The sequence below is a fragment of the Dendrobates tinctorius genome, unplaced genomic scaffold (assembly GCF_039654945.1).
Source record: "Dendrobates tinctorius isolate UK_male_01 unplaced genomic scaffold, ASM3965494v1 ptg000103l, whole genome shotgun sequence".
NCBI classification, from domain to species: domain Eukaryota; kingdom Metazoa; phylum Chordata; class Amphibia; order Anura; family Dendrobatidae; genus Dendrobates; species Dendrobates tinctorius.
The window spans coordinates 37,253,029-37,268,874 of NW_027361771.1; the positions used below are offsets into that span (position 1 = coordinate 37,253,029).

At 42.8% G+C, this 15,846-nt stretch overlaps 1 protein-coding gene across 1 annotated transcript in view; it reads left to right on the forward strand.

Moving 5' to 3' along the window:
• P2RX3 (purinergic receptor P2X 3) overlaps positions 1-15,846 on the forward strand; it is a 111,536-nt gene that overhangs the window by 68,572 nt on the left and 27,118 nt on the right. Inside the window, exons 7-9 of the mRNA XM_073588217.1 lie at positions 2,607-2,730; positions 9,057-9,193; positions 9,550-9,643. Of these exons, the coding sequence (XP_073444318.1) occupies positions 2,607-2,730; positions 9,057-9,193; positions 9,550-9,643 (355 nt within the window). The remainder of the gene's footprint in view (positions 1-2,606; positions 2,731-9,056; positions 9,194-9,549; positions 9,644-15,846) is intronic.

Genomic DNA, 15,846 nt, shown 5'->3' on the forward strand with positions numbered 1-15,846 from the left:
TCTTTACTCACTTGTTGCTCAGGAGTCCTTGTAAGGGCTCATACTCACTTAATGGAGACTCGCAGTGAGCTCAATCGGGGACAGTGGCAATAATGTTTGTATAGCGCTGTGGAATTAATGGCACTATATAAATGAGTAAAATAAATAAACTGAACCTAAGGTCTCCTGTCATGTCTGTAACTGTATCCGGTCAAATGTACGGGGACCTAAGGGCTCATACTCACTTGCGGGAGACTCGCATGAAAACCTGGCACTGCCGCCACCACTCGGACCGGAGCGTGCGGCTACATGTATTTCTATGCAGCCGCACGCTCCGGTCCCAGTGTCGGCGGCAGTGCCGGGTTTTCATGGGAGAGACTCGCACAAGAATCGTGCGAGTCTCCCGCAAGTGAGTATGAGCCCTTAGATCCTCATCCATTTGACCGGATACAGTTACAGACATGACAGGAGACCTTAGGTTTAGTTTATTTATTTTACTCATTTATATAGCCCCATTAATTAAACAGCGTTATACAAACATTATTGGCACTATCCCCGATTGAGCTCACTAAGTTCCCTATCAGTATGTATTTGGAATGTGGTAGGAAACTGGAGTACCCGGAGGAAACCCACGTAAACACAGGGAGAACGTACAAACTCCTTGCAGATGTTGTCCTAGGTGGGATTTGAACCCAGGTCCAGTTCAACACTTTCAGCTGTACTGTGCAATTCGGATACATGCGGTTGTGGCACACAGAGTGAGACAGAATCCCCGCCAGATGATGTTCTCTTTGTCCAGTGTACTATCAGTCTTTCTGCCCGACCTGACCCCACCTCCACAGCTCTTGTTAGTACCAGGTACCTTCTATCTGGCATAATAGTTTCCTTGAGGCCCACCATCCTTCACTTTCGCTGAGACCCAATCAACATCTCCCTCACAGGGGAACTAAAGATATGGCACTCAATACCTTTTCTGGGCCCAAGGCCCAGGACTGCCCCACTGTCCTCACGAAGCTTAAGATGTGTCCTCATACCGTTTGGAGACTTGCACTGACAGGACCGTTTCGCCTCTGCCACATCCGCTTTCTTGGAACCTGTAGAACGCTGTCATTATCTAACACTTCCTTTGCACTCCACTCACACACTTGACTCTGAACTTGACTTTCTCTACACGCCACACTGACTAAAGCAGGACGTGCTTCCCTTCTTATCTGATCTCACACCTCTCAACTAGTGGGCAATCACAAGATGTTATCTTGTGTGATTAAAACTATATCTCTATCCTTTGCAATGGTTCCTCTAGGTGACAGACCTCCCCAATCGCTAAGAACTGCCTTGAGGCAGAGTCTCCAGCAGAACCAAAACACAAACCGGCCATAAGGATAAAATACAACACTCTTTATCAAACATATAGCATAACACATTATCAGATAACACTATTCACATTAACTCCTTCTTGCCATGACGTCTTCGTCAACCTCTCTACATAGTGGTCACTGCACACAAGGCCATGGTATACTAAAACATACACTTTCTGGCAGTTCTGTGAACAGTACAAATGTTTTATATTATAATATACACCTCAGTTATTACAGAAAGACATGTTTTTAAAGGAATATATGAACTTCATAAGTTTCTTCAGCAGCCAGGACAATATACCTGTTTGAATACCATAAATATTAAGAAGATTGCAAGGCAAATGCAAACCAATTAGTAGGCAATGACTACTGATTTTCATGTCTCATCCCGATTCTTTCACTTCGACCAGGCAAGGATTGTTCACCTTCTAAGGGTATGTGCACATGCGCTTTGGGCGCAGTACATGTCCACTGCATCCAAAGCGCTACTGGCTATTGAACGCAGGTGAATCCGTTTGTGTTCACTGAACCGTACAGATTCACCGCATCCAATACATTCTATTGATGAAATTTCACTGGCGGAGATGCAAGATAAATTGACATCCTGTGGTCTGGAGAGATGCACCGCATGTCTGTCTCCACAGACATCGGTGCATGCATAGTGGGCATGGGGTTTCTTGAATTCCCCTCCACTATGCTGTAACATCTGGATGCTGCGGTTTGGACACTGCACAAGTACGCAGCTTTCAACCCGCAGCGTTTACTGATCGTCTGCACATACCCTTAAGGGCCTTTCACACATAGCGAGATCGCTAGCGATATCGCTAAAGAAGCACCGATTTTGTGATGCAACAGCGATATTGCTAGCGATCTTGCTTTGTGTGATACTTACCTGCGACCGGCTCCCCCGCTGGATATTGCTGATCGCGCTCAAATGTACTGGGCCATTTTTTCCTCGTTGGCGTCCCGCTGACGCCGACTAGCGACACATGGATGCAGGCGGAAGCCATCATCACTGCGGTGTGACAGGTGGCACCGACTGCCGAAGGAACGCTTGTCGCTGCTGCATTGCTGGTGAGATCTGCCAGTTTGGCAGCTCACTAGCGACCATTTAGCGATGCACCAGCGATCCTGACCGGGTCGTATTTTTGTCGGGATCGCTGGTGCAACGCTAAATGTAACGGGACCCTTACTCTGTTGAGATGTTGTGTGTACAAACATTTAGTATGTACATAGTCTTCACTAATTAACTCTTTATTATTTAACTAGGGGAAACTTGCCTGCAAGTCTGAACTGCCGATATCACCCAAAGACATCCCCATTTTGTCCAATCTTCCGACTTGGGGACATAGTCAGTCTTGCTGGCCAGGACTTCACCAATCTCGCACAGAAGGTTTGTTAACTATCTATCTATCTATCTATCTACACTCTTTTACATAATTGATCGATGTTATACTGTGGAAACACTATTTAAATGTTCACATGATGTATGTCCACTGCTTGAGAAAGGCAGAGAAATCTGCCGAAACGTTGCTGCTAATGGATCAGCAAAGCCATGGTTTTTCACTTTAAGGCTGGAGTCACACTAACCTGCGCAAAATACGGTCAGTATTTTACATGCGTAATACGGATGACAGACCCCTAAACAGTGCTCCGTATGTCATCCGTAATCAAGGTGTGGTCGCGTATTTTGCGCATGTAAGCATCCGTATGTAATCCGTATGGCATCCGTATGGTGAGATTTTCTCGCAGGCTTGCAAAATGGACATATAATGGAGCCCTATGACAGTTGTAATAAAGAAATGAAAGGATATAGACACATAGAATGCATATATATATATATATATATATATATATGTATTCTATGTGTCTATATCTATTCTTTCTTTCTTTATTAAACCTGTCAGTGTGAGTTTACTGTATCGCGCACTGAATTGCCGGCTTTGCTAAAAGACACCTGGTGCGTATTTCTCGCAAGTCACATGTGTGGTCCGTGTGTATTCCATATTTTTTGCGCACTTATAGACTTGCATTGGCGTATTACGGCCGTAGTACGCTGACAATCGCAGCATGCTGCGAGTGGCACGGAGCGTAGGATACTGAGGAGAAATATACGGCTGGTGCGAGGGACCCCATAGAGAATCATTGGTCCATGTCTAATGCGTGCTTTCAGCGCCTCTCTCTCGGCCGTATTCCTCGCCAGTGTGACCCCGGCCTAATTCTTGGAGTGCTGCCTGTTTTTTTCTGATTTTCTATTTTGGAGGTTTGCAAATCACCTTAAGGCCGGAGTCACATTAGAGAGAAATACGGACGAGTGCTATGCGAGAAGAAATCACATAGCACTCGGACCAATGTTAATGTATGGGGCAGCTCCCATCATCCGTTTTTTTCTCTCCCGTATTATACGTGCGAGAAAAATCACAGCATGCTGCGATTTCCACTGTATCTCGGCCGAGACTCGCCAATGCAAGTCTATGGGGGCGAGAATAAAATGGATTACACACGGACCATGCATGTGACTTGTGAGAAATACGCACCGGTGTCCTTTAGAAAAGACGGCAATTCAGTGCGCTATACTGTAAAATCACACTGACAGGTTAAAATAGAATAGATAGAATACATGTATACACATAGTATAGGTGTATATATATATATATATTAGCTGAAGAGCCCGGCGTTGCCTGGGCATAGTAACTAACTGTTAGTTATAACAAATTATAATGATTATATTGCACATAAAAACATTTCACATCATATATTCAACACTACAGATTTGCAACATAAATTAACTAACCGATTATGCAAGTATTGATAGTATTTTATTTTCAACTCATTCAAGAGCCTTTTGATAAACAACATTTTTGGTTTTTCCTTTCGGTGCAAAGATGAACAGATTTTTGGCAGTTCCAACTCTTGAACAGATCACGTAAAGCTGACCATGAGAAAAGCATGGAGATTGCAAATCGATCCCTACTACTTTCAAGGACTGTCCCTGAGCATTGTTAATGGACATTGCAAATAGCAGTTGAACTGGAAACTTGAGGCATTTAAATAAAAAAACAAATCAGATGGTATGAGTGGAATTCTTGGAATGAAAATGTCCTCTCCTTTGGCACATCCTGTTTCTGAGCTGTGTATCTAACCCTATCCTGTGTGATAATTTCTGCTGAGCTGTGTACCTAATCCTCTCCTGTGTGATACTTTCTGCTGAGCTGTGTATCTAATCCTATCGTGTGTTACTGACTGCTCAGCCGTGTATCTAATCCTATCCTGTGTGATACTGACTGCTGAGCAGTGTATCTAATCCTATCCTGTGTGATACCGTCTGCTGAGCTGTGTATCTAACCCTATCCTGTGTGTTACTGACTGCTCAGCCGTGTGTCTAATCCTATCCTGTGTGATACTGACTGCTGAGCCATGTATCTAATCCTATTCTGTGTGATACTGTGTGCTGAGCCGTGTATCTAATCCTATTCTGTGTGATACTGACTGCTGAGCTGTGTATCTAATCCTATCCTGTGTGATACTGACTGCTGAGCCGTGTATCTATTCCTATCCTGTGTGATACTGAATGCTGAGCTGTGTATCTAATCCTATCCTGTGTGATACTGACTGCTGAGCTGTGTATCTAATCCTATCCTGTGTGATACTGACTGCTGAGCCATGTGTCTAATCCTCTCCTGTGTGATACTGACTGCTGAGCTATGTATCTAATCCTATCCTGTGTGATACTGACTGCTGAGCCGTGTATCTAATCCTATCCTGTGTGATACTGGGCTCCCCCTGCAGTCTGTGTCAGAGGGGGTCTGTGTTGGCACGGTAATAAATTGTGTTATTTCCAGCTTTACAGAAGGATGATAACACCATAGAAATGATAAGAATAATAGGCCTCAGTTACCACAACTGTCTACAAAGAAAACTGTTGCTGATAGCAACCAATCACAGCTCATTTTTCATCTTTTAAACAGCTCTGGGACAGCGTGGCGAGTTTTGAGTGGCGACTTTTGTGTTTCGACTTTTATGTGGCGAGGTTGGTGTATGTGTGGTGAAATGTGTGCTGAGGGTGGTATATGTGTTAAAGCACATGGTAGTGTGTGGCACATTTTGTGTGTGTGTTCAAATCCCCGTGTGTGGTGAGTATCCCATGTCAGGGCCCCAAGTTAGCAACTGTACGGTATATACTCTTTGGCGCCATCGCTCTCATTCTTTAACTCCCCCTTGTTCACATCTGGCAGCTGTCATTTTGCCTCCAACACTTTTCCTTTCACTTTTTCCCGATTATGCAGATGGGGTAAAATTGTTTGGTGAATTGGAACGTGCGGGGTTAAAATCTCACCTCACAACATAGCCTATGACGCTCTCGGGGTCCAGACGTGTGACTGTGCAAAATTTGTGGCTGTAGCTGCGACGGTGCAGATGCCAATACATACACTTTTTCCCCCATTATGTAGATAGGGGCAAAATTGTTTGGTGAATTGGAACGCGCGGGGTTAAAATTTCACCTCACAACATAGCCTATGATGCTCTCGGGGTCCAGACGTGTGACTGTGCCAAATTTTGTGGCTGTAGCTGCGACGGTGCGGATGCCAATCCCGGACATAGACACATACATACACACTCACATTGAGCTTTATATATTAGATATATATATATATATATAATGTCAGTGAGATATATATATATATATATATATATATTTCATAAAGATATAGATAGCAGAATAGGTTAAAATTCAATTTTCTGCATCTGTAGAATCATTACAGAACCCGACAGGATATGAGACATGGTATTCATATAGTAAACCATTGCATATCCGTTATTTTTTTATATGTCCCTCACTAATAATGTTAGTAGTGTATGTGTGTTAAAATTTGGAGCTGTAGGTGTTAAATTAAAGGATTAATTCACAGAAAAAACTGGCGTGGGCTCACGTGCAACTTTCTCCGCCAGAGAGGGCAAGCCAGTGACTGAAGACAGAAATTATTAGCCTAGAGAGGGACCATAGTTTTTGGGTCCCCCCTGGCTAAAAAAATCTGCCCCCAGCCACCCCAGAAAAGGCGCATCTGTAAGATGCGCCAATTCCGGCACTTACCCGTTCTTTTCCCATTGTCCTGTTGCTGTGGCATATGGGGTAATAAGGGGTTAATGTCACCTTACTATTGTAAGGAGACATTAAGCCTGGTTAATAATGGAGAGGTGTCAATAAGACACCTATCCATTATTAATCCACTAGTCTGAAAGGGTTAAAAAACACACACATTAAGAAAAAAAGACTTTTAATGAAATAAACACATTTTTTTCCATCTTTATTTCACTCCCAATCCATTCGAAGCCATCGTTCACCTGTAAAAAAAAGCCAAAATAATAAAGCAACAATATGCCATACCTCTCCGCCGTACAGTCATGTCCCACGCCACAATCCATCTGAAGGGGTTAAATAGTTTACAACCGGGAGCGGTGCTAATGCATTTGAAACGTGCCACCTGAGGATCAGTAAAGTATCCACTTTTTTCACATTTAATTTGGAGTGCTGCCTATTTTTCTTGATTTATCTATCTATCTATCTATCTATCTATCGTCATGGCCATTGTTTCAGAAAATGAAGTATTCCTCTAAGAAAATTATTGCAATTATACATGTTTTGTTATACAAATGTTTATTTGTCTTTGTGTGTATGGGAACAACGCAAAAAAAAAAAACAGAGATAAAAAGGCAAATTAGACATAATTTCACACAAAACTCCAATAATGGGATAGACAAAATTCTTGGCACCCTCAACTGGAGAGTTTATTACTGCAACTCAACACCAATTACACACTCCACAGCAACACAAACCTCCAATGTAATATATGTAAAAAATGAAATAAAAAAGCACAAACATACAATAATATAAACAAAATGAATGATACCCGCTGTCACTTATCATGAGCCTGCACAGGTCGCTTTGTGGTGTGCGCTGGCGCCAGGAATGATGTGACATTTACCATATATCATCATATGTTTTTCTGATGGCACTCTCCATAAGTAAGTCACCTGACTGCTGCAGCTTATTGCATGACGTAATGGTCTCAATTATTTAATTGTTTTTAGGGATTCCAGCACACCTGTGTAATATTACACTTTAGCAAAGACAAAACTGTTAAAGGAGTGTTCTCAAGTTTAAAAGATATCTTCCCCTTATCCACGGCAAATTTTCTGATTGCTGTGGTCTGACTGCCGTGGCCCCCACCATTCCCAATAATGACTCTGAAGATCCCCGGCTAAATGTAGCGGAGGTTGATCATGTGCACTAACATTCCATTCATTCTTTATGGGAGTGCCAGAGCATGCTCAGCTTAATGGTCCGCTGATGTCCTATTACAATGAATGGAGTGCTAGTGCACATGATCAACCTCCACTCCATTCAGCCAGAGATCTTTAGAGTCCTGATTCTTGGAATCAGTAGGGCCACAGTAGTCAGACCCCCACTAATTGGAAAGTTATCCCTTGGATACAGGATAACTTTTAAATTTGAATACATCCCTTTTAAGGGATATCATTTACAACGTGGCTGTATTTTTGTAGCTTTGTTGTGTCCACAATTCCTGATTCAATTGTGGGTCTTATGACCCAAACTTACAGCATCATGTATACTTGGAATGCTGTATGCTCAGACCCTCAGTCATGTTAGGAATTGAAGCTATAAGTCATCTGAAATAGGCTAATGATCCCCTGATGGAATGAGAATTATCTTTTCAGCGCCCACCTTTGAATAAAACTACAGACCACAATGCAATCTGATATTAGATGGAGATGTCTGTGAACAGAAATGTTTAAGTCATGTCTCAGATTCTCACTTGGATTTAGGTCTGGACTGCATCTGGGCCATTCACATACATGACTATGCTCTGATTTAAACCATCCATTGTAGCAAAGGCAGCATGCTAAGGGTTGTTGTCCTGTTGGAAGGTGAAGCTATGCCCCAGTCTCAAGTCTTCTGCAGCCTCTAACAGGTTTTCCTCCAGGATTGCCATGTATTTTGCTCCATCCATCTTCCCATCAACTCTGACCAGCTTCCCTGCCACTCCTGAAGAAAAGCATCCCCACGGCATGATGCTTCCACCACCATGCCTGACGGTGGGGATGGTGTTTTCAGAATAATGTGCAGTGTTAGTTTTCCGCCAAACGTAGCATTTTATATTTAGCCCCAAAAGTTCTTATTTGGTATCATATGCTTAAATTTACATTGTCATAAACATTAGCCATTTTCAGAAATTGGATGGTGAATGTATGGCCTCCCACAATTCACTTGCAACCCTTTCCCTTTACAACCACACAGATCAGAATATGACTAAAAGCCTTGCTGTTGAAGAGCCTGTCTGTGCTGCCTATGTCCATTTGATTGCTGAAAAGTGGCCAGTGTGAAAATCACAAGATTATTGATTATCTTTAATATAGATATTGAAATGGAAATACAAAAAGTAGTTAAAAAATAAATTTTACAAAAAAAAAATATTTAAACACTAGGTCATATTCTGATAACACATTCCCTTTATATAGCTTCTGAACTTGTAAAATGACAGCCGCACTCTGCTAGATCGCCTCAAGGAGAATCCGTATCCAAGAAGCTGTACATACTGTATATGCATATCTGCAGATATATGGATAAATCTCACAGATGGGTCAGAAACTAGTAGTGGCTTGTGGAACTAAGCAATGCATGGTCATATTGTGTTACAGGGGGGAGTGTTGAGTATTAAGATCGGATGGCTCTGTGACCTTGACCAGTCTTGGGATCTTTGCGTTCCTCGCTACAGCTTTACCAGACTTGACAGTGTTTCAGAAAAGAACAATGTATCTCCGGGATATAACTTCAGGTATTTGCATTTTTCTCCTATGTAAATGTATATTAAGCATATCCAATCTTGTGATGATAATGTAACCATGATGTACAAGCTTGTACATACTGTCAGTGTACCAGTGGTATCGTAGTTGGAACTTAGTTGTAATTTACAGCCCTGATCCTCTCACATCTGCTAGAATCAGAGAAAACTCATATTTAAAAAGTAAACCCCTTCAGGACTGTTTTTTATTTTTATTTTTGGCTTGAATCCCACCAAATTATAATCCTGAAGATTGAATGCTAATGTAATGCAACATAATGAAAGTGATGAAAATGAAAATATATTATCTGGAGTGGTGTCACATTGTAACATTTTACATTTTGTTTCAGATATGCACGATACTACATGCGTTCCGATGGTTCCGAGTTCCGGACCTTGATCAAAGCCTTTGGCATAAGAATTGATGTCCTTGTTTATGGAAATGTAAGTACTCAGCAATAAGCAATATCTTCTACAGCTCTGACAAAAATTAGACCACTGCAAAATGAGTAAAATGTAAATTGCCCTTTTATTCTATAAACTACTGACAACATGTCTTCAAATTTCCAAGCACTACATTTTCTATTTATCTTCAGAAAATGAGAAATGGTCAAAATAACAAAAAAATGCAGTGCTTGCAGTCCTCAAATAATGCTGAGAAAACAAGTTCATAATCATTTAGAAACAACAATAATAATGATTTATCTCAGAAAGAGTTCAGAAATCAATATTTTGTGGAATAACCATGATTTTTAATCACAGCTTTCATGTGTCTTGGCATGCTTTCCACCAGTCTTTCACACTGTTTTTGGGTGACCTTATGCCTCTCCTGGTACAATAATGTAAGCAGTTCATCTTTGTTTGATGGCTTGTGACTATCCATCTTCCTCTTGATTACATTCCAGAGGTTTTCAATGGTGTTCAGGTCTGGAGATTGTGCTGGCCATGACATGGTTTTCATGTGGTGGTCCTTCATCCACACATTGATTGACCTACTGTAGCTGTGTGGCATGGCGCATTGTCCTGCTGAAACAAGCAGTCCTCAGAGTTGGGGAACATTGCCTGAGCAGAAGGAATCAACCTTCCCAATTCCAGCTTTGCTGAAGTATCCCCAGGTAATTACCGATCTTCCACCAAATTTCAAATTGGGTGCAACACACTGTGGCTTGTACGTCTCTCCTGGTCTCCGTCTAACCATTAGATGACCAGGTGTTGGGCAAAGCTGAAAATTAGAGATTACCTTACTCCAGTCCTCTATGGTCCAATCCTTATGGTCTTTGGCAAACTTCAGCCTTTCTCTCCTTTGCTTCTCATTGATGAAAGGCTTTTTATCTACCTTTACATGACTTGAGCCCCGCCTCTAGGAGCCTGTTATGAACTGTTCTTGCCGTGCACTTCACCCCAGCTGCCATTTGTCATTACTTTTGTAGGTCACTTGATGTCCTCCTGCGGTTGCTGAGTGACATTCGAATAAGATGACGGTCATCCCAGTCAGTGGAGAGTCGTTTTCGCCCTCTGCCGGTCTGTAGCTTTGTTGTCCCCAATGTCTGCCGCTTGACCTTGTTGTAATGGACTAACGTCTTAGAAATTTTAAGGATGGAGGCAACATGATGCTCACTGTATCCCTCTGCTAGTAAAGCTAGAATTGAGCCCTTCTTTTCCTCACTCAAAACTTTTCTTTTCAACTCCTTTGGCATGGTTAAGTTATTTTTTCATTCCTATTACTTTTGGGATATTATTAGCACTTGTTTTTCAATCCAGCTTGTCCTATTGCAAGAGGGTTGTGAACACCACAGCAGGGTTTTTTATACTTTCCTTCGTTAAATAAGATTTGTTTCAGGTGATCCCCTAATCAGAAGCACATTAAGTAGAATGAGGTGTACTCTGGTTGGAATTCAACTGACACTGGAATGGAATGGCTGTCAGACATGTAGAGAAGCTGATTTTTATAAAACTTTGCAGTGGTCTCTTAATTTTTGCCAGAGCTGTATATGTAAGGTAAAAATGTGGTTTATGGTTTAGTGTCCAACCATATTGCTCTGTCTAATGTATAGTGAGCTTCTGTAAGGAGACATCTTACAGTGAATACTTCTGAACATACATGGCCAACGAAGTAGTCATTAAAGTCAGTAGACCTGCAGGTTTCAAATGCTGAAAGTCATAGTTGTTGTTTGGGCAAATATTGAAGGCCTACATGCACTTGAGATAAAAGTCATCTGAACTTGCCAATTTCTGCAAGGTCACCCTGCCACCTAATTTGTATTGGGGACTGCCAACTTTCTGCTGACAAATGATATCATGTAAGAAGCATTAGGCCTGATCCTTCTTACCAAATCTACAAAGGTGGCCATATGCATTAAAGAGCACCTGTCACAAGGTCAAACGTGGCCAGTTTTTGCTTCTATTTTATTTTTGTTGTTGCCCTGAGTATTTTTTCTTTTGGGATGTGTGGGGATATTAAATTCGCTATACACATCCACAGATTTTCATTTAGTGTCAATGTTTATGGTCTTTATCTTGTATTCTCTGGGGGAGTGTCTTTAGGCTGCTCTGTTATGAATGAGTCACCGTAGGAGGCAAAAGCAGAAATACAAGCTAAGTCCAGAAAACCAGAGAAGTTGGCAACTATCAGATTGCAGACCCCTGAACCTATCAACACAACTAGCAGTAGCCGTGGGGGGTTCCTACGATGCCCTAGACTCCTCGATCACAGCCGGAGAATTACATAGGCCTAAAGAAAGAAAGGGGAAATCTAAACTGCCCCAGAGCAGACCCCAAAGCAATAGGCAGCCCCCAACATATAATGACGGCGAAGCAAGATGAAAATACTAACACAGACAGAAAGATAGACTGAGCAAAGACGGGGCCCAAAACTACCTAGATAGGAAAGGACAGGAAGGCTGCTGTCTGCAATCTGCCAAAACCCTATTAAAGACATAAGCCAACAAGCTGATACGAAAAAGGCCCTGAAGCAGCTAGGCTTCAAAAACTAAATCAGCGCTCAGGTATTTTCAGAAGACAGAGCTAAATGAATTCAGCACACCCCAGCAGGGAATGGCAGAAATCCAGAAAAACAAAGCAAAACAAAGTCAAAGCACAAAAGCAAAAGGCCGAGCAGCAAACTTAGCTTTAGAGGAGCAGGAATTCAGACTGGTCTCCAAGGATCCCACAGAGAAATCACCCGCAGGGCAGAAGGGCGTCGGCAGCCTTATATCCAGTCAGTAGCTCCACTCAGCCAGTCATCATCATCAGCCTCAGGTGTTTGATAATCAGGCTCACTACCATTCTTTACCAGAAGAGGGAGTTCCTCGGGCCTCACTAATGAAGGGGAAAATGAACTCACAACAGTACCTCCCCCTTGAGGAGGGGTCACCGAACCCTCAACTACGTCACCAGGGCGATCAGGGTGAGCCCGATGAAAGGCACGCACCAATCTTTTGGCATGAATATCAGAGGCAGAGACCCAGGAATTATCCTCCTGACCATAACCCTTCCACTTAACCAAATACTGGAGTCTCCGTCTAGCCAGACGGGAATCCAGTACTTTCTCTACCTCATATTCCATGTTACCTTCAACCAATACAGGGTCTGGAGGTGCCACCCCCGGGAACAACAGGTTCAACAAACCTCTTCAACAAAGATTTATGGAACACATTATGGATTTTAAATGTGACAGGAAGAGCCAAACGAAAAGAGACCGGATTAATAATCTCCACAATCTTGTAAGGTCCAATAAATCTAGGCTTAAACTTAGGAGAAGCCACCTTCATAGCAATATTTTTTGATGATAACCACACCATATCACCAACCTTAAACTGGGGACCAATGGTCCTATGTCGGTTGGAAAACCGCTGGGCCTTTTCCTGGGAGAGAGATAACTTATCCACCACTTGGTCCCAGATCTGGTGCATTCTCTCCACCACAGTGTCAACACCTGGGCAGGCAGAGGGCTCCACCTGCCCTGAAGAAAATCGAGGATGAAACCCAAAGTTACAAAAAAAAGGTGACATCAAAGTGGCAGAACTAGCTCTTTTATTTAAAGCAAATTCGGCCAAGGGCAAAAATGAAACCCAATCATCCTGATCAGCAGAAATAAAACATCTCAAATATGACTCCAAGGTCTGGTTTGTTCTCTCTGTCTGCCCATTGGTCTGAGGGTGAAAAGCAGAGGACAAGGACAACTGAATTCCCAGCCTGGAACAGAAAGTTCTCCAAAATCTAGACACAAACTGGACTCCTCTGTCAGATACAATGTTCTCAGGAATCCCGTGCAAACGAACCACCTGTTGTAAAAACAGGGGCACCAACTCAGAGGAAGACGGCAACTTAGGGAGTGGTACAAGATGAACCATCTTAGAGAACCTATCACAAATCACCCAAATAACAGTCATCCTCTGAGAGACAGGCATATCAGAGATGAAATCCATTGAAATATGGGTCCATGGCCTCTTGGGGACAGGCAAAGGCATCAACAACCCACTAGAGCGAGAACACGATTTAGACCGGGAGCACGTCCCACAGGACTGCACAAAATTCCTGACATCACGATACAAGGAGGACCACCAAAAAAACAGACTCACCAGATCTCTAGTACCAAAAATACCTGGATGACCAGCCAAAGCAGAGCAATGAACTTCAGACATCACTCTCTTCTTCCACTGGTCAGGAACATAAAGCTTTCCACTGGGACAACGCTCAGGTTTGTCCTCCTGGAACTCTTCCAGAGCACGTCTCAAATTGGGCGAGATAGCAGAAAGAACTACCCCTTCGCCTAAGATGGTAGCAGGCTTAGTCACCACAGGAGAATCAGCAAAGAAGCTCCTAGAGAGGGCGTCTGCCTTGACATTCTTTGTTCCAGGAAGAAAAGAAACCACAAAATCAAAACGTGTAAAAAACAAGGCCCACCTAGCCTGTCTAGGGTTCAAGCGCTTAGCCGACTCTAGGTAAATCAAATTCTTGTGGTCAGTGAGGACCACGACTTGATGCTTAGCTCCCTCCAACCAATGTCTCCACTCCTCAAATGCCCATTTCATGGCCAACAGTTCCCTATTCCCCACATCATAGTTACGTTCAGATGGAGAGAACTTTCGGGAAAAGAAAGCACAGGGATTCATTTTAGATGTTACAGGATCCTTTTGGGACAAAACAGCTCCTGCACCAATCTCAGAAGCATCCACCTCTACCTGGAATGGAAGTGAGACATCAGGTTGCCGCAAAACCGGGGCGGAGGTGAATCTTCGCTTCAGCTCCTGAAAGGAAGAAACAGCCTCCGGAGACCAATTTAACACATCAGTACCCTTTTTAGTCAAATCAGTCAATGGCTTGGCAATACTAGAAAATTTTGCTATAAATTTCCGATAAAAATTAGCAAAACCCAAAAACTTCTGGAGGGCCTTCAAAGAAGTGGGCTGAACCCAATCGTGAATGGCCTGTACCTTGGCCGGGTCCATTTCAATAGTTGACGGGGACAAAATAAATCCCAAAAAAGAAATCCTCTGTACTCCAAAAAGGCATTTAGATCCTTTGACATACAGGGAATTCTCCCTCAAGATCCGGAACACAGTCCGAATATGTTCCACATGAGAATCCCAATCCTTGGAGAAGATCAAAATATCATCCAGATAGATAATCAAAAATTTATCGACAAAAATTAGTGAGCCCAAAAGGCATCACCAGGTACTCAAAATGTCCCTCCGGAGTATTAAACGCCGTCTTCCATTCATCCCCATGCTTAATGCGAATAAGATTATACGCCCCCCTGAGGTCAAGCTTGGTAAACCAGCAAGCACCTTTAACTCTGGAGAATAGATCAGAAATCAGGGGTAACGGATACTGATATTTAACAGTAATTTTGTTGAGGGCACGATAACCAATACAAGGTCTTAATGATCCATCCTTTTTGGCTACAAAAAAAAAAAACGGCACCTAAGGGTGACGAGGATGGTCTAATATGACCCTTCTCCGACGCCTCCTTAATATAGGATCGCATAGCCTCGTGCTCGGCTACAGATAAATTGAAGAGCCGACCCTTGGGAAATTTACACCCCGGGCTCAGTTCAATTGCACAGTCATAACTCCTATGAGGAGGCAGAGACGCAGACTCATTCTCACTAAATACATCATAAAAGTCCGCCAAATAATAAGGAACATCATGCGACTGAGGAGAGGTGGAAAACACCGGAGCCTCACTAAAGGCACACCGACAACCCCAACTCACCACAGGCACAGATTTCCAATCCAAAACTGGATTATGAATCTGTAACCAGGGAAACCCCAGAACAATAGTATCATGCAGATTATGCAACACCAAAAATCTGCAATTTTCTTGATGGTCTGGGGCGACCCGCATTACCATCTGGGTCCAAAACTGGGGTTTATTTTTAGCCAAAAGAGTAGCATCAATCCCCCTCAAAGGGATAGGCGTCTGCAGAGGTGTCATCGGAAATCCACAACGTTTAGCAAAATCCAAGTCCATTAGGTTTAGGGCTGCTCCCGAATCCACAAAAGCCTTGGCGGAAAATGTGGACAGGGAGCAGATCAGAGTAATAGCCAGAAGAAACTTAGGTTGAACACCCCCAACAGAAAACGTGTGTGCAAAGCGTTTCTCTCGTTTAGGACAGACAGAAATAATATGCGAGGCATCTCCA